The sequence below is a fragment of the Lissotriton helveticus genome, chromosome 8, assembly GCF_964261635.1.
Source record: "Lissotriton helveticus chromosome 8, aLisHel1.1, whole genome shotgun sequence".
In the NCBI taxonomy this organism is placed as follows: domain Eukaryota; kingdom Metazoa; phylum Chordata; class Amphibia; order Caudata; family Salamandridae; genus Lissotriton; species Lissotriton helveticus.
Window position 1 is genome coordinate 739698548 of NC_136069.1, and position 19712 is coordinate 739718259.

At 42.0% G+C, this 19712-nt stretch overlaps 1 protein-coding gene across 3 annotated transcripts in view; it reads right to left on the bottom strand.

The window, feature by feature from the left end:
* The window catches only part of LOC144772891 (acetylserotonin O-methyltransferase-like), a 667360-nt gene that overhangs the window by 182357 nt on the left and 465291 nt on the right, over positions 1–19712 (bottom strand). For all 3 annotated transcript variants that reach the window (XM_078657558.1, XM_078657559.1, XM_078657557.1), the window contains one exon: positions 8843–8983. In XM_078657558.1, the coding sequence (XP_078513684.1) occupies positions 8843–8983 (141 nt within the window). The remainder of the gene's footprint in view (positions 1–8842; positions 8984–19712) is intronic.

The window sequence follows — 19712 nt, forward strand, 5'->3', positions numbered from 1 at the left end:
CCTCCCTGAGGGAGGGTAGGGTCCCCAGCTCTTGGAAAAGAGCGATGGTGATCCCCCTCCTAAAAAAACCGGGTCTTGACACCGAGGTTCTGGCTAACTATAGGCCAATCTCGCTTTTACCTGCACTGGCGAAGATCACGGAAAAACATGCCCACGGTGTCCTGTCGAGCTTTTTGGAAGCGAACAATCTGCTCCACTCATCTCAATCGGGTTTCCGTCCTAATTTTAGTACGGAAACGGCTCTGCTGGAGGTCACTGAGATTATTAGGGAGACTCTGGATGTCGGCGGTAGGGCCATGCTGGTCATGTTAGATCTGTCGGCGGCCTTCGACACCGTCCCCCACAAGGCACTTTTAGCGAGGCTTTATGACATCGGCCTCAGGGGGACGGTGCTCAGGTGGTTTACCTCTTTCCTTGAAGATCGCCGCCAGACGGTCTGGGTTTCCCAGAGCTCCGCCGAGATGCCGCCACTGGGAGTTGGGGTTCCACAGGGTTCTGTGTTGAGCCCCACGTTATTTAACATCTTTATGTCCCCTTTGGCGGCCTTGGTGGAGGCTTATGGGGCCCAGATCGTCTCTTACGCCGACGACACGCAACTCCTCTTCACTTGCGGGAAAGACCAAGAGTTTGATGGAGAGAGAATCCGGGACTGCCTCGCGCGGGTCTTCGACTGGTTCCAACGGAACAGTCTGAGGGCCAACTCGGGCAAGTCTGAGATTTTATTCTTTGGATGTGTCGTCGAGCCGGACTGGCAGCATTGGTGGCCGTCCGACATGAATCCCCCCGCTCAGTCCTCCCGAGTGGCCAAAAATTTGGGCGTTAAGTTAGATAACCAGCTGGCGCTGCGAACCCATATTCTCGGCCTGGCCGGTACCTGTTACGGAATCCTGAAGATGCTCCGCAAATTTTTGCCGTTGTTGTCGGAGGAGCACAGGAGGATTACCGTTCAGGCTCTTATCGGCTCAAGGCTGGATTATGTAAACGCCCTCTTCCTTGGCCTCCCCGATTATCTGGTTCAGCGACTCCAGGTGGTGCAGAACTCTGCCGCCCGGGCAATTTTTGGCCTTGGCAGACGCGCACATGCCTCGGGGTTGCTTCAGAAGCTGCATTGGCTCCCTATTAGGAAGCGGATCCTATTTAAATCCCTGACCCTGATGCACAAAGCTTTGCATGGATCAGGGGCGGGATATCTGCAGCGGAGACTGCACTTTTATCATCCAGTCCGCTCTCTCCGCTCGGAATCGCTCTTTAAAGCTGTGGTTCCACGGGTGAAGAAGGCTCGCGCTGGAGGGCGATCCTTTAGCTGTCGAGCTCCCCAGATGTGGAATTCGCTTCCACTTGCGTTGCGCAGTACTGCCAATCTGCTTCAGTTTAGGAGGAGCCTGAAGACTTGGCTTTTTAATGCTTAGCCTGTTCTTGTATTAAATTGTTTCTTTCTTTTTTTTTCTTTTTATGTTTTTGGTTTTAGCTGTGTTGTGTTACCTTTTTATGAGTCACTGGTGGAAAAGCGTCGGGACACTCCTAGTGAGTAGCCGTACGCTATACAAAAACAACGTAACATAACATAACATAACGTAACATAACATAGCTATGACCCACAAACCAGACTTTTTGCATGTTGAAGGTAGATGTGCTTCTAATCAGATGAATTGTGAAAATGAAATGGCAGTTTGATTATGAAAAAAAGTGGTTGGGAATCAGTGCAGTTGAAAAACCAGAAATGATTGGTGCTTTCTTAAAAATCTCCACTGAAAATTAGGCTGCATGCTTTTTTTTTGTAAGAAGTCATTTCAATGGTTGAGAAAAAGTTGGCTGCCAGGAGTACCGACGGACAGGGCGGTGCCCCGTTATCCTGAGCTGTATGCCAGGTGAGGTGAAGCACGTTCCCCTCGCAATAGAGGAGGATTACCAGGAGTGACCAGGTGATATAACGATCATTCTCTGTGTTCACTACACTTTTATTTAAATATTGTTTCAAGCAGTAGCAAATACTCAATAGGTCCTGAAGAAGCGGTAGATACCTTTGTGGATCTTGAATTTCCGCAGAAACATGTCGACCAAAAGATCAAGTCAGTAGCTATTTGTTCAATCTACTGACCCATTTTCACTTACCTGTTTTTATTTTCTTGGAAATGGACGGCTCCAGAATAAAGTGATTATTGCGTTCATTCTCCAATTTTAACTAGAGCACTTTTCTTTACCACTTTATGCACTGCTTTCAGTTACATTTATATTCACACACCAGCAACTGGCCACTTGAGTCCTAATACCAGAGCGATTAACCACTTCACATAAATATCTTCTGAGGTGGTTATAACATGGACGTCCCACTGTGCGAAGTGATCCAGATGATGAATAGGGCGGCACAGGAAAAGTAACTGATGGATATTCCTTCACACTGTGTAACTATCCGGTTATATACCTCAATGTTTGAGGCATATATAGAGTCATCAAGGCACATATAGACTCATACTCTTTCGCTTTTTTTAGACCCATAGTCACTCTTTTGCTATCATAGCAAAATTTACAAACCATGAATATTTAGAAGGTTCATCGGATTATGGACAAATGTATTGTTACAATCACAATGATCATTACTTGCACAAATCTGCAAACCCAAGAAATGTATATACTTTCAATCAACGCCACCAAAGGGTAGCTCAAAAACATTTTATGAAAAATTTCCATACTTCTCAGGTTTCAATACCATAAATCCGGAAACTTTTTAGTTTAAAAATGTTAATAAGACAGGAATGAAAAGTATGTTAACAAATACAAAGCAAATTTATTCAGCAGCCTTTTATGCCCAGCTGTCCTCACTAGGCTTTAACTTTTGGAGTGACAACACAGAAACAAAAACTGTCTGGGGCTCAAAAGATTGGCAAGTACAGGGAACAGAAGCTTAATTTCGAGCCTGTATTATTCCTGAACAAATAATGTTTTTGAACGACACTGTCCAACAAACATCCTGTCTTGGCCTTGCCAAGATAAAAGATTTAAACAAATCATCCATACCCTTACCTACAGCTGATTGCAAAAACACTTCAGATGGAGGGGTCGAAGTAAAAACTATTTTACTAAAAAACAGAACTGATCCTGATTGGAATTTTTTTTTAATCTGGCCCACACGAATAACTGTCACGATAGATTCCTAAACAAGACACAAGGGTAACTAGACTAGACCCAAGATATGTCCAGAGACAACGACCAGGGATAGTAACAACTTACAGTGTAGGAAAACTATGCCTCGAATGGCTACAAAAATCTACACTTATAGAGGTTAAACAACACTTAACTTTACTTAAAGATGGCGTTGATTTGAGAGACTTCTAATTAGGGCTTCAAAAAACAGCGTCATAAACGTTTCATATATGCCGGTATTGATGCTGCTTATGATGAAGCATGGAAAGTCACGCAAATGGAAACTGCAGAACGAATACGAGAAATTGATCGTATTAATTTAGAGAAAGCTCTCTCTGTAGTCGATAATGGGTTAACAACTCAGTCATCCAGAAATAATTCTTTGGACAGCATTGTATCCTCTGCCATAGACATAATGGAACAGGACTTGCTCATGTTACAACATGGACAGTCTCAATTGCGTTCTATAATGCTTCTAGGCTGGACATTACAAAATCTTCATTCAGGCTATGTGCCTTGGCGTCTAATCAACACCACATCATTTTTTACTGGATTTAACCTTACAGATAAACCAATCTCTTTGGCACAAAGGGGAGCAGACTATACAGTGCTGAGCATAGAAAACCTGGAAAGATTACCATTGACTGTTTCTGAGATACCAGCCATAAAATGGATAATACATGTTATGTTAAGCTATGTTAAGCTGTTTTATAGCGCGCACAATTACTGCCGGAGTATCCTGGCGCGAATCGTCACATGGCACCAATACGTTGCCTGTGACGATTTTCCAGTTTCAGTATTGCTTGAAACACATACCAGCAGGCCTGTATGAAAGGTTGGGTAAAGAATACATTAAGTCAACCTGGGATTTACCATACACACACAAATGTTGGAGTGGGGGGAAAGAAGTATTTCTTAGTGGTACGCAATTTAACAGCGCACTAAGCGGTACATTTTTATGTCAGGGTATTAATTTACACGGTATTTAATTTGCCTGTGATGGTTCTTCGACCAACTTATCCTGCCACCTCCAAGGTTCTCTGGCAGCAGTGATAGATCTGATTTTTAGGCAGCTTTCTAATGGGAGCTACATTATGTTGAATGATCACAGCTGTTGTGAAATGATGCCAGGAATTGCCTATCTCGTAAGTGTGTCAGCCAGGGTCACATGCTGTATGCAAGTATGGTTTCCTAAAGCAAAGACAGAGGGGGAGTCACCATTATGGCCTTCACTGAAGATCTCTTCTATTCGCATTGATTCTTTAAAAAGAATGAAAGCCATTCTTTTACAAAAAACTGTGCCACTGACCTCGTCCAAAGAAACATATGATCTGCAAGTTGCAAGGTCCTCTGCCGAGATACATGTCCTATGATCAACAAACTGCCCTATACATTTTGCAGAAATGTTAGGTCGCATCTTAAACATGTCTGATACCAGTGGTATTGTACATGTATTTAAGATGATTTTTTCAGGACTGTTAGCAGCTTTTGAAGCAGTCCTCAGCATATTTCCAAACTTCGTGCACTCTGTGATTGGCGGACTGCCTCTCGTTTTTGGGACTCGTAGCAGGAATATTATTTTTACTACTTCTGCTTAGATATGGCAAGCCAATCTACCAACAATGCCCAGATTTCCATAGAGAACACTCTCCTGGCAATGAGGTGTCAGGGAGCCCATATCCAAATTTTGGGCTTGGCTCGTTTAAGAGATCTGAATACCACATGGTTTCTTTCATTCAGGCCAATCTGGCAAGATTGCATCTTACCTGCTCTACGATGCCTGCTTTGTGGAGAAGAATGCGTGCTAGACATCTGTCTAACACTTCCATCAACACTGCCAACGGATTTTGACGCTTTGCTTGGTTCGGTAACGGCTCATGCATTGTGTTGTCCCCAACGGCTACCAATCCTGATAACGGCATTCATGGAGGTCTCACCAGCACAACATGCTGACGGTGAGATACATGGACCAACAGGCAGACAGGTTCCATCTGCGACGAACATTGCTAATGCGGCTGACGCTGACAGCTATGCTTCTCATCTGTGTACAATTGATCTGCTTAACGAGGTAGTCCAACTTTCACCTACAATAGTAGACAAATTCTTTTCAAACTCAGAAGATTTGATGTTTTCTCCGAACAATGACAGTGATTTTTGAGTTGGCACACAGCATTCTGATGTACTCTGAGTTCGACCTTCACTTTTCAAAACAAACTTCTAACTTTAGAACCCTATTTTTCTTCAATTTTTTCCAAATTGAACTTTTTTTGGCACAAAGTAATCTGCTTAAAATAGAAGTATACTTAGAGAACAAGAATTCTTTGAACACTTCCATCAGACAATATTTAATCTCGTTCACAACCTAAACAGTTTATATATTCTGTCATGGAATGGTCTCGACCTTTCCTCTGTATTTCAGAGCCATTTTATAAATGTTATTTCATGACTCATTCTGATAAGCATTTCTTCCAATGTCACACTACATGCTTTGAATGAAAATAATGCTTTTTAAATGCGTACAGCACAAATGCTCATTTTCGTGTACAACCATTGTGACTGCATTTTACGTATTTTGGGTGGGATTGTAAACATTTGCTTTAGATATGTGTTTGCTTAGTATTTAGTAATATCGAAATAAAGTGGAGTGGGTGTTGTATAGCGTTTTAGGACACTAGTGTAATTTACCAATTCATGCCCTTATATAGGTATAATTCACCTTGTCCTTATATAGGCATAGCAATCAAATCCATATTTAGACATAACCCATCCAGTCCAAATACAAGCATGGCTACATTCACCAGTTCCAAAAAGTCACAGCGATTTCTTGGAAAACTCGGCTTCAGCAGTAAGGGACATCCCCTTTCTTGAATATTGATTTGTCCTAGAAATCATGGAGTTTTCAAAGAACTACCATTCCCTTAGGGTTCTTTGGTGATGTTATTATATCCAACTTTATGTCAAACTAGGCACCTTCAAGGTATAAATATGCCCACACTTGCTCTAGCAAGTACACGGTGGTTTGGAGCAGTTCGACTATCTACTTGCCCGACGCAGCTCGCTACAGCAAGTGCCGAAGGAAGCTGACCCTCCAGCTGATGATCTGACAGAGAGGCTGCCTTTCTCTCGCTGAGAATCCAGCTCCAGTGTTTCCAAGCTCCCCTTGCGGGGAGTTGGGAAATCGAGTCCGATACAGTGATACCAGACCTCCTAAACCAAGGAAACTAAAACCTATGCTACACCATACTTACTTCTTCCCTCGTACAAGACCTAGGTTAGGTACATTGGGGTAGGCGTATTTTAGAAGCACCAGTTGAGTATTTTTAGTCTTTGTTATTTATGTATGTATTTTATCGTTTAGAAACCATACCATGCTTTTACAGTATTATTTTATAATACTCTTCTTGCTGTATGCATTATAATTTACAGCCAGTATTACGATTGTAGCAGTTCATTTCTTCTGCAAGAGAAAGAAGACTGTTCAATAAATACTTTTATCGAAAACTCCCGTCTCTCTATTTCTCTGCACCTCTGATGAAATGATGCACGCACGATTGACTGAGTGAAACATCTATCTATTGTTTCCACGACTCTAAAGATCAGTTTTATTCTTGGGGAAACAAAGTTGTCATGTTTATGCGGTTGTCAGAAACTAATCCCTTCTTGATTATTCGAGAAAGTTTCTAGTGACCTCTGAGCTAGCTGGCACTCACAATTAAGTCTAATATATTCAATAGAGACCTAGTCGACCTAAGTCCTATGTCACATCTATAGGATATATTATTCCAATGCGCAGAGCCTATTGGCAATATAGGAACTACACTACAATACATTATGCATGATGGTTCTTGGAAGCACAGCAGGACTGCCGTCTCCAGTATAAAATGATGTACAAAGTTTGTGCCCAATGTCATCCTTAGACCAACACAGTAATACAGCAAGGTAGGACCCCTGGAGAGACCTATGGGTATTTATACAATACATCTTGCTAAGATAAGACAGAGGAGACTGAGAATTCCCAGCCGACACACTGACTAGAGACGCTGAGGTTCCTGCATGCAGACACTCTAGCTTGCAGTGGTCTAACATCCCTCGTGGGGTGTCCAACTTGAGACCATGACAGGATTCCACAGTCTCTCACTTCAGGTAATAGGGTTGACTGAATCCTAGAGGGATTCTTGGCTTAACATCTACATACATGCTAGGTATACTTAGGTACATCTAGTTAGGGAGGCATCGTAGGAGTATGCATCTTTTATCATGTGTTTTATATATTCATATGTATTCATGACTTAAGGAAAGTGGTAGAGCTATACCATCCATTTACCTTTATCGGTTGTAGCAGTGTATCTATTATACACCAGAATAACAACTGTTCAATAAATCCTTATTGAAAACGCCCACAATATTTACTCTGTGTATTTTTATGAGACAGACTAAATGAGGAGGAGTGACTGAGCGAAAAGTAGCATATTGTTTCCATGGTCCTGAGGGATAAGGGTTGTCATCTTCGATCGTGGCCAAGAAAATTCTCTCCTTGGTTAGAGGAGATTATAGTTGCACTGTGAGCTAGTTGGTACAAGAAGCCCCACATGCCCGGTGGGGATGATCAGAGTTTGTGTGACACCAATCCTATAGTGTACGTTGTCTAAACGCGCAGAGCCCGCATATTTTTTATATGTACTACATGACATGTTGGCCTTTAAGTTTTCCATCAATAGAACCCCCATTGGCTGTTTCAACTGAAGAGTCCTGCAATTCCACAACCGAGTAGGGGCCGTCTTAGGAAAGTTACTACCTCACCTGCTCTAGTTAGGGTGATCAGTGCAATGTATATTTTTCTCTCTGTTACTACCAGGAAAATTTTGGCATCGAGGGACAGAAAAATGATAATAATCACCCTATACCTTGGAAGAAAACTGTCAAGGCATTATTCACAAAAGCCCTTTGAACTCGTGGCAGAGGCACCACAGTTGTGGGGAACTCTCCGCACTCGAGGTGGTATCTCTGCAATGAGAATTCTCATTGATGAGATTTCTACCCCAATTGGGGAGACTTCCCCATAAATGCGGGGCCTCCGCCATGAGTGCAGAGGCCCTTTGTGAATCAGGCCCCCAGAGTGAGGGTATCCAATTTTTTTTCAGAAACTTAACACCGCTTCTGGAGTTTGTTTCTGAAAACCAAAAATTTGGGAAATGTTTGGTGAGATGCTGTCAGAAGTGACAGTGGCCACCAACCAATCTTTTTGTACATTGAAAGGAACAGCTTTGACAGCAGAAAAGCCTACTGGGCTGGCAGTCATCTCTAAATTTGGCAGATGGTAGTAGTCAGTCAGGGTGACAGAGGTAATATACTCCTCCACCCTGATGGTTGGAGTACTTTGCACTAAATCATTAATCTCCTTTGGTTTGATCACAGCTTTGGAATGGTTTGTTATTCTCTTGTTGGAATAGCTCTGACCCTGGCCAAATCACCAAGTTTATATCTCATAATAATTTCAAGAAGGGCTTCTTCTAACATTGAGCTATTGAATGATAGGTAAATCATATCATGTTGATTACATGTGCAATCACAACATAATTCTATCTATTGGCTGATGTCTTGTTCTGTTCATTTGCTTGTTGCCATCTAGGTGCTTTTGCTTTTGAGAAAATGATGCAAATATATTTTGATCTACTTCACCACAGATGAAAAATAAACTTGCCTGCAAGGAACTGAACTCGATGTTCATCTGGAGATATGAAATGCTTCTTTGCAGTTTGTACAACTTTAGGTAAATCATAGATGATTGCTGTAGAATTTGGGTTTTCCAAAAGAAATTGCTTGGCTAGTGCTCCAGGGCCACCTTGTAGAGGAAAACAAAATACAAGAGAAAAGTTATTGTTTGACTTGCATAAGTCTATAAAATATTTCCTGTTGTCTGATGGAAAGAAACTTAAATTAAGTGAGTTATGATGTGCAGGGCGATACTCAGTGAAAAGGAAAGCAGTCATCCTTGATGCTTGATTGAAATGGAAACAACAGTTTTACTTTGATGTGTAAGGATATATTTTAAGGAGTGTTTCAACCATTGCCTCTTCAAAGCACATAATTGTTATGTGTGGATAGTAGTTCTTAATTTTCTTCTGTGTAGACATTAGTTGTATATTAGAGGTTTAGCGCTACCTGGGAATTGTGTATATTTGGGTAACAGGTGGCAGACATGCTTTAAAAGTGATGTTCATCAACCAGCTAGTGTTAGGGTTAGTCGTTGTGCAGAAAAGAATAATTTTGTTTTCATTATTCTCATTATCATAAAGACTGAAGTTCTCCTTTGTAAGGGTTATCTTTAGGTGGTTAAGAATATCTATATCCTAAAATACTCTTGGTCACCTTCTGGCTTAACTTATGTTTCTTTTAGTTTTAGTAATAAGATTTTTAAAGTTTGGTATTGAGAGTAATTGTCCTATTACTCCCCAAGGAAAATTAGGGATATGGGCCTGAGTTACATGGCTATCCAATGGTTCTGCAACACAGAAAACAATGAGGAACCAAATAACACCAACAGAAAAATAGTAAGATTCAAGGATTTCTTGTGACTTTACCAACTTTTTATGAATGTATAATGTAATTGATCAAAATATACCAATATTGTTACATTACAAATTCCTTTATAAATCTATCACAACAAGGCTCAAAATATGTAGAATGCACCTGCTAATGATGACTCAGGACTCTACCACCCAACTGAAGTTGATATTTATTATAACACCAACCAATCGCATGCAAGCTGACCACATAAGAAATTAACTGAAGCACCGTACTACTACTTTGGTGTTCACTTTGTCAGTGAATGTCTTTGCAGCTTTACCCATTCTTTTGAATAACTATTGTTTGAGGATGAGAAATAGGATGTACAGGAAAAGGAGAAACATTTTCCAGGGAAGCAGTCATTAACTGATATTCCTTCTGCTCTGAAGTGGTACATGACGTGGTTGCAAACTGGGAGCAGGAACTTCCCATATTATTCCTACCCATTTCAAAATAATAAATGGATTCCATTTCATGGTCAATGGACCTTTCCACAGGGTTATGTTTGAAAATATAGAAATCTCACAGACAAGCTGAGTTGCATCACTAGCAGATTGTATCAGTGTAATGCCATTCCACAGTCACTAAAGATAAACAAAGGGTGGCAGAGGATTTCTATACTTTTACTAACATCCATTTGCTTCCTGGATGCATTGATTATACCTACTCAGCACTTATTGCAGCTGTCTCACCACAGAAAGAACCTATTCTGCAATAGACACAGCTTGTCCTCCTGCAACAAGCAAGCTACCTGTGATTCCAGAGGAAGGTTCACTGATGTGTATGCTACATTTCATTTCTGATTAACTTTTGATTCAGATCACATTAGCTGAATGGCTTAATAGCTGGCATCTCCATCACATTGTTCAAATCACGTTTGGCAGAAATAAATGAGGAAATGAATGAACACAAAGAGTGCCACACTAAACAGAAGATCACAAAACTCCAAAATGATGTTAAACGTATCAACCAAGAGAAATTCTACCCTTACACTAAGGAAGACTATGTCTTCGAGAATAATGAGATAGGGTTGGATGATGGGATTAGCAACCACTAAGGAAGATCGAGGTAAACCAGCAGTGATTCCAGCTATGAGGGCAGGAATTACACGCCAAATTACAGAGGGACACAGAGACAACATCGGCCACCTTTGTACCAGAATTTTCCACCTCACCCACTTCACCCACAGGTGTACCGAGGACAATAGATGGGGCCAAAATCTATGTGGAATATACCACAAGGAATCCCACCACAGGCACCTCTATTTAACCATTCCTGAACCCCCCTTTTTTCAACAGAGGGAGGGGCAAAGGAACAGGAAAAAGAAGAAGAGGAGGACCGAAGAGTGTCCACTGGCAGGACCCATAACCAATGACATGAAGGAGCATGATATCAAGACAAAGACGCTAGTGGTGAATATTTTCCTCAAGAACATTGTCTAAGGGCAAATCCGAGCTCTTGGAGAAGGGCCTGGGTTTCGTTCCGACACCGCCCGAGGATATGAACAAAAAGCTTCACGCTGTGACGAAACGCGTGTCGGCTTCATCTAATTTTGTCAACTACTTGCTACTTGGATGTACTGAACATTCATTCCACGATTAAATACCACATTTTCACCAGACGAATCGTGTGTATCTTTTCGTTAACATTGCTCAAATTCAAGTCCCCACCTGGAGACTACTCGAATCTTTCGTGTGCACAGGATTTTGTTCATATTATATGGTACAGGAGTGGCATCTCCTTACCTTTGCAGGGGCTGGTTTTCCGTTGGGTTTGTTCCCCTGACCTGTTTGCACCGGACCTTGCACTGTCATAGCAACTACCAGAACCAAAGGAACACGCAGAGCGTCATTACTTCCTTGCACATATCGAAACCCATTGTCCCTTGCTCCAATACCGCCCGAGGATATGTTCAAACTCCATCAAGAGCTACACCAATTATTTTGGAAAGGGAGACTAAAGGCATTTTTTCAAGATAACCCAGAGACCCCGAACACCGAGATGGGCCAGAAGAAGAAATCAAAATTCAACCCTAGAGCCGCCAATACACCCAACGAGGTGCTCACCTTCTAACAAGCTGTCCTGAAGGAAATCACAGCCATCCCACCCAGACACACGTTTAGCAATATATCCAATGAAGAAAGGAAATCACTGAAATCCATCACCGATGACATAAGCATCATCCTAAAACCAGCGGACAAGGGTGGCGCTATTGTGATCCAGGATGTGGACACATACGAAGCTGAGTGTTGCCACCAACTGAATGACACCAGATACTACCGACCCATTAACGAGGACCCGACACCGCGATTGATGACCAAGATCAAGAGCCTTGTTCACGAGGCAGAAACAGAAGGATGGATATCCCCACAGGAAGCTGCATTGCTCGTCAATGATGACCCCAGGATCCCCTACTACTATCCCTTACCTAAGATCCACAAGGGAACCAATCCCCCACCTGGGCGCCCCATTGACTCAGGGATCGATGCCCTCCTAGAACCGTTAAGCAAGTTCTGTGACTTTTTTCTACGCCCTCTAGTCACAGAAAATCCAACTTACCCCAGAGACACGACAGAAGTCCTCAGCTTGATCAAGAACTTCAATGAACCTGCAACCATCAGCCTCTTAGTCACCCTTGATGTAGAGGCACTCTATAGGAACATCCCCCAAGACGCCACCCTGAAAGTATTGGAATCAATACTACAGAACATTGATCCCTGGCCAAATGACACCCCCATCTCTTTCATCTGCAAGTGTGCTTCCCTTGCTTTAAAAGAGAAATTCTTTGCCTTTCACAAACAGATTTACCATCAGGTTCAAGGCACCAGCAGGGGAAGGACTTTCGCTCATAGTTTGGTTTGCCTCTACATGGCGAATTTTGAAGCCAAATTTATCCTAGGGGATAACAACCCATATAGAACCCACATTGTGATGTGGTGTCGCTACATCAACGACATCCTCTTATTTTGGAAAGGAGAGGATGAACCTTTGCAAGGAGTTCAGTGAATTGATCAATACCCTTGACCCATTCCTTAAATTCTCAGGGAGCAGATCTAAAAAAGTATTCCATTTCTAGACCTGAAAATCTCCCTACATGAATGAATTCTTCACACAATCAACTACAGAAAACCGACAGATAGGAATAGTCTTCTCACAAATGAATGCCATCACCCTAATGACCTGAGCGACAACCTGCCTGTAGGACAATTTCCAGTACGAAAATGGAGTGACCCAATGATGGTCGTGGACCTGGATTCAATGTCGTACAAAAGACAATGGTCCTAGACCTGTTTTTTCAATGATTATGAGTCAAACCTTACAATAGTTATTGAAGAACAGTTTCTTGAGCATGCACACTGTTAGTTCACAGCAGTCAATACAATCAATATACTAAAGTACAGCAACCAAAATTTGTCCAAAAGAACAAGGGTTTATTCCATCATGATTAAATCAACAGTAGATTTCTTACCGCAAAGGACAAAAACGAGAAAGGTGGTAGGGATGTTGCTCCAGTGGAACGTGCGGAAAGAGAGTGTGCTCTAGTGTTGAAGGGATGAAAAAAGATTTCCAGATGGTATGATAATATCCGTGTATTTCGAAATTGAATGTAAAGGAATTTTGATTGTCTAAAAGTGGCCAGGCTACAAAAGACTGGGATTTGTTCATCAGTCCAACATATGAATAATTGTAAATACTTCTTATCACACCATCTGGAAATCTTTTTTCACCCCTCCAACACTAGAGCATTCTCTCTGCTCGCATGTTCCACTGGAGCAACCTCCCTCCCACCTTTCTCTTTTTTGCAGCAAGACATCTACTAAGAAATCTACGGTTGATTTGATCATGATGGAATAAACCCTTTTTATTTTGGACACATTTTTGGTTGTTGCAATTTAGTATATTGATTGTATTGAATACTGTGAGCTAACAGTGTGCATGATCAAGAAACTGTTCTTCAATAACTATTGTAGGTTTGATTCATATTGATCCAGCGCCCCTATAGAAAATATGTCTCAGCAACGTTACCCAACTCCACAATACTCACCATTAATCATAAACATTCACAAGGCCCATAAACTAACGGGACATATTTTTGGGCAAATGAATCATGTGACCTAATTAATCAGAACCTATTCACAATATATTTACATATTTATATACAACTGCAGTATAATGATTTTACCATGATTTTTGAATTTCTTATTCTTTAATTAAGTCACTAAGGCAAATGGATCTGCTGATGGTAACAAGACCATGAATAAACAAGACCAGCTTGTCGTTTCAAAAATCTTATTTATTAACTATTTATTCAAAAAAGTGCATTTTTAAAAGTTTCTCTTTATTAGCATAAAATTAGCAGCTTTTAATTGAGGAACAGCAAATTAGATTGACATTTCCAAGCAAATCAATTAGCATTGTTAAAGATGAATAAACAGTTTCCATCACCTAAGCCCTAACTTCCCTGTCTAAAACTCGCTCCCCTTAAAGGGAAAGTCATTTAACCCTATTATCCTTACGTGCTCCAAAAGTCGTTCAGTACGTCACGCCCCTCAGGAATCGGAAAGCGAGAAGCACCCTCCTGCCAAAGGGGACAGTTTTTATACCTTTTCTGACTAGCTAAAGTATCTTTATCACACATTCTTTCTGGAAATCCGAACTTTCAATTGGCTGAGCCATGTCAGACCACCACTAGGTCATACACTCCTGACCAAGTCCGAGGCCTCATCATAGCCCTTATTGTTCTTAGTTTCTCCATCCTTTTTGCTTCCTCAAGAAAGATACATTCGTCCGAGCACAAAACTTTACTTCCTAATCTTGGCAGGCCCTGCCACATCCTGTCCTTGGAAATGACACCAAGAACACATTCAACTCGACCAAAATTGCTTCTGCATTAAACGTTGATTGTTCAGCAAAAAGCTCTTTCGTCTGCGCATGAGTGAAGGCTTCACTCTGGTCAAGTTTCATATTCTGTAGCACTGCCAGCCATTTTCTTAGGCTCAACCGAAAACTAATGTATAAACAAACACAAGACATCAATTAATGAAAGAATTAGAGTTCATTCTGTTACCCACCCTCCTTTGCTACTTATTAACCCGTTAATAAATGTTACCTAGCCAAAGCATTTTAGCAGCATTTGTGATTAGTTTTTACTCGAAATTCTTCTCGAGCTTGTGCCACATAAAGACATAACATAAGCAAACACAAATAAGCACATGCCATTAGTTAAACAGCCGCATTTAATACTGACAAAGACAATAGACAAGGTTAGCTTATTATTTTTCACATACTTGCAGTTGCAACATAGAGCACACATATTAGTCCCTTATGTCGTGTATGCATTTTAATCTAGGTTGATTAGTAAATTACACTTCATGCTGATTAATACGATTATTTTATTATGGAAGTTTAACTTTGCGAGTCAAAACAAAATATTTTTCTGAAGCTCGCTCCATCAATATCATTGAAAAGAAAGGTCTAGGACCATTGTCTTTTGTACCATGTAAGACAATTTCTGTGCCTTTGCAGGAACTATGACACCTTAAATAAAATTGAGAAACACAAGATCATATGTCAGGCTCACAAACAGACCAAGAATAACAACAGAGAGGCACTTTTAGAAGTCAGGGACAGACCCAAGACAGAACCCATGACGTGTGTGACCACATTCACCCCCAATGCAAATAAAATCCAAAAAGCGATTAAAAAACATTGAAGAATTCTGGAAACAGGCTCTTTCACTCCAGGGCCGATCCCGCTCTTTGCATTCAAACGAACCCAGAATTTCAAAGATCTCCTGGTCCATACACGCCCAAAAACAACAACAACAGGACAAACAACTTTATGGGCACTGCCCCTGGTTGAGGGTCACCACCCGTGCAGTAGCTGCTCAGTATGTTGACCTGGGTCTGGCGAGACCCTGGCAACAAAGGAGACATGCCTATTGCAACACTAAAAACTGCATATATTTAATGACGACTACATAACCCATCAAACTTAGAATAGGGGAACACAGGAGTACTACATGGTGCCGGAAGACACATACAAAACTACTGAGTCATTGTTTTGAGATGAACCACACCCCTGACAGTATGAGATGGACCGTCATTGAAGCAAATACCAGTTGGGCAACCAGTACACTCTTCAGACAAAAAGAAACCCTGGGTCTTTCGTCTAAAGAGCATCTCATCAGGTTTGAATGATGGGATACCCTGGGTAGATCTGACAAATGAAACATCCCTTGACTTTCTAACTTGAACACCACTACATGACACTGCCAACTGTATGTATCTGAATGACTACCACATGCTAGCTAATAGCACTGTAGTTGCCACACATAACAGTTTGCCCAGATGTGTTAGATCAACACCCACTTACTGTGCCCCAGGCCAATTCTCTATCATCAAAGGAAGTCCCCCCGTTTTTTATTTATAAACTTACTCAGACTTCACATTTAATACCACATACCAGTCAAATCAATTCCCATACTACACTTTTAGCCTCTCAAAGAGGGCACCCTATTAGACACGTTTTTTCTAACGAGCGTATCTGCCCATTATGGCCAACAAATTTTGATATAGTGCAGCACAGCGCTACATACAATGTACCTCCCCCTGGTTTAATACGCCCCGTGGGCGAGACTTCGTTACCTGGGTGCAGATCTCACTCTGAGCCTCTCATAGATGTCGCCCCCACTTTTTACACGTCATTCCTGACAAACATATCCACCCAATATGGCCACCAAAATCGACTGTGGTGCGGGCCAGCGCCACATACTACACACCTAGCACGGGTTCAACATGCCCCTAGAGCGTGACTTCCTCCCCAAGGCGTGCGTGTATTTTCACCTGCCTGCCTCTTCTAGATCACCGACAGCAAGAACAGAGTGGTAGGCAAACAGCTTTGTGTGAGGTGACTTACTGTGAGTATTTTACTGCTGCTGGAGGCAAGGCTCAGGTTAGACAATTCTTGTGGGGTGGGAGGTGAGGGGATCGCAAAAAGGTTATGCATACATTTGTTTTCATCCTCCTGGATGTCCCTCACATCCTTATAACCCCATACATCACACCCATATGTGGCCATGGGGATACATTTTTCTTTGTACACCTTAAGTAGAGCAGTTATTGGTTCAGACCCCACCCATTTAGAAAACTCCCTCACAGACCCAACTGCGCTGGCCAATATGTTCTTTTTTTGCTTTCTTTGTGCGGTCCAGGTCTCATGGTTATCAAACAATGCCCCAAATTAAGGGAAGGACACTTCGACAGCTCTGCCTTCTTACAATAAAACTTGCAGTTAGCAGCTGTTTTACTACCCATAGTCGTGGTATGAGATTTTGGAAAATTGGTGGCTAGGTCAAGTGACACCATGAACTCAATAAAAACATTTAAAAGGTTTTGAAGGCCTACAGCGGTCCTTGTAAAGAGTACTGCATCATCTGCATACTAAAAGTGCAGCCATCAATTTCGTCCCCACTCTTGGGATGTCTTTAGTACTGCCTTAGAGGAGATCCCATCATTTATTTATATAAAGTGTAAACAACAGAGGGGCCAAGACGCACCCCTGGTGGACCCCTCGCTTAACTTCCAAGGAGTCTGTCATGCTACCATCTTCTTTACACCTTCTTGCTGCTGACGTATTATTGTCAGAATGTAAAAAATGCACCAGAAATGGTTCTATACTCAGCTGCCCCAAAATCTACCACAGTTTGGATCGATTAACATGGTCGAAAGCTGATGTGAAATCCATAAATCTCATGTGCAGGGTACCCCTCTTTGGTGCAGCTCTCAACCGCCAAATTCAGATTAATCCATTGGTCAAGCGTCCCATACTGTAAGTCGCTGATGACATTAAAATCTTCTAGCCACGATGACAGATGATTTAAATTCACCTTCCCCATGATTTTAGCTGCTGAGTTCAAGAGCGAGATGAGTCAGTAACAGGCAGGATCAACCGTTGACGCCCTTTTTAAAAATAGGAATAATGATGGCCTTCACCCACAAAGGAGGAAAGCCACAAATGTTAGCAGCATTAAAAACCTGTGCCAGTATTGTTTCCCAGACCTGAGGGTCTGCCTTATACAAGTCATCTGGCACCCCATTCGGGCCTGGCGCATTTCCTCCAGATGTAGCAAGGATGGCTCTATGTACCTCAGCTATGTTAAAATTGAGGGGCACTAGACCTAAGCTAGGCTCCCTTGAGACTGCGATCCTTTCAGTTCATCGCCACTATACATACGCCCCAAAAACTCAATCCACCTTTCAGGGGCTACGATAAAATCTGTGCCAGTGTTACAGTGTAAAGAAAACCGGGTATTTAACCATCGCTCAGAATTTATTGCTGTCTGCGAGTATGCTCGCTTGACCAAGGTCCTCTTAGGCCTTTTCCCTGATGGATGTCTTCTCCTCCTGGACTGCATGCTCATAGACCCTCCTACAGGCCCTGATCTCACTGTCGTCCCTCAGCGTTTGTTTAAGAGCCAACTTTAACTTCTTATGCGCAGTAGAGCAGGTGCCGTTGAACCACCTCTTTGCCTTAGGTCCCTCCCTCTTAGATGGGACAGTTAGGTTAATGGCAATCCAATTAGTTATTATTTCATAGGCCTCTAAAACTGCTCTATCCTTCGCGTTGGTGTCCATGCTTGCTGATACCTCCACTGCACACTCCGCATACAGATTATCTAAAAACCTTTCCGGAACTACCTTCCCCCACTTCAGTCGCGTTGATTGGTCCTTGGTGCTAATATCATAATTTGATATACCCCTACTCTCTACTTTAATAAAGGCACCTAAGTAAAGTAGTTCAAGCATGAGGGGATTATGGTCACCGTAATTGCTCCAAAGGACGCTTAATTTGTAGACTGCTGGAGCTAAGGATCCAGAGATCATTATAGAATCAATAATACTATTGCATCCTCTCCTGGTGAAAGTGGGGATAGGAGTATTCTCCCCAGTTTGCTCTAGACAATACAGATTGTTTACTAAAAAAAAACCTTCTAAAAATGTGCCTGATTCTGCATGTTTAAAATGTGTAGTTGATTGGAGGAGTTCCCCATGAGCCTTATTAGAGACAAAGTTGGAATTGCATATGTGGATGTTAAAATCACCTATGATTACGATATCAAAATAGGAGTGTTTACTCATTCTGTATGTATCGAGAAAAACCTCCATAGCCGCTAGATATTCTATTGCGGAAGATATGGTGAAAGAATTGTAAAAGTTAACTACTAATAATGGGTAGTGATTCCTAAAAGACTACCACTAACATGTGGGGAGACTGACACTCTAATTGTCTTGTCTGGCATCCTAGATCAAGAGAAACCTATAAAAGAAGACCACCCCCGGCAACTCCCGATGTCGAGGGAATTGCATGCCCGACCAACAAAGAAAACCAATCCAAGCAAAAATGCTCACCGGTATCCCAGGTTTCTTGTAGGGCAATCAGATAACCACCCTCAAGAGTCCCCAGCCAAAGGACATCTTCTCTTATTGTTCATAAACCTGCAATATTCCACAAAAGTATCCTCAGGCAGTCGGGGCTCACCCCAGAGGGTGCTGTGCAAAGAGAGGGAGCAGACTCTGACATCCATGTTGCAGGAGCATTATGAACTCTATAAGGGGCTGATCTAGATGGAGAAGCACTAGTAAGTGTTGAACAAGTGACTGGAGTAGATGGAGGAGCAGAGTCAAGTTTCCCGGGTGAAGGAATAATAATAACAGCCGGGTCCAGGGGTATTTTATCCTGCGGCTCTACCTCAAATAATGGTTGTCAATTTACACCATCAAGCCTACAGGGGCTCAAATCTATTGGTTAGAGGTAAGACTGATCTTGAGTTGTTAATGTGGGTTGACTTGTGCGTCCTTGGTACCTGAAGCCAGGAACTATTCAAGGAAGAAGTATTGGCAGGGGATAAAATACTGAAGGGAGGTAATTCTAATCCATGTTTCAGAGCTACCCCTGAGGTCAGTCTAACATCGCATTGACTATGGCAGGATGTCTCAAGTTAA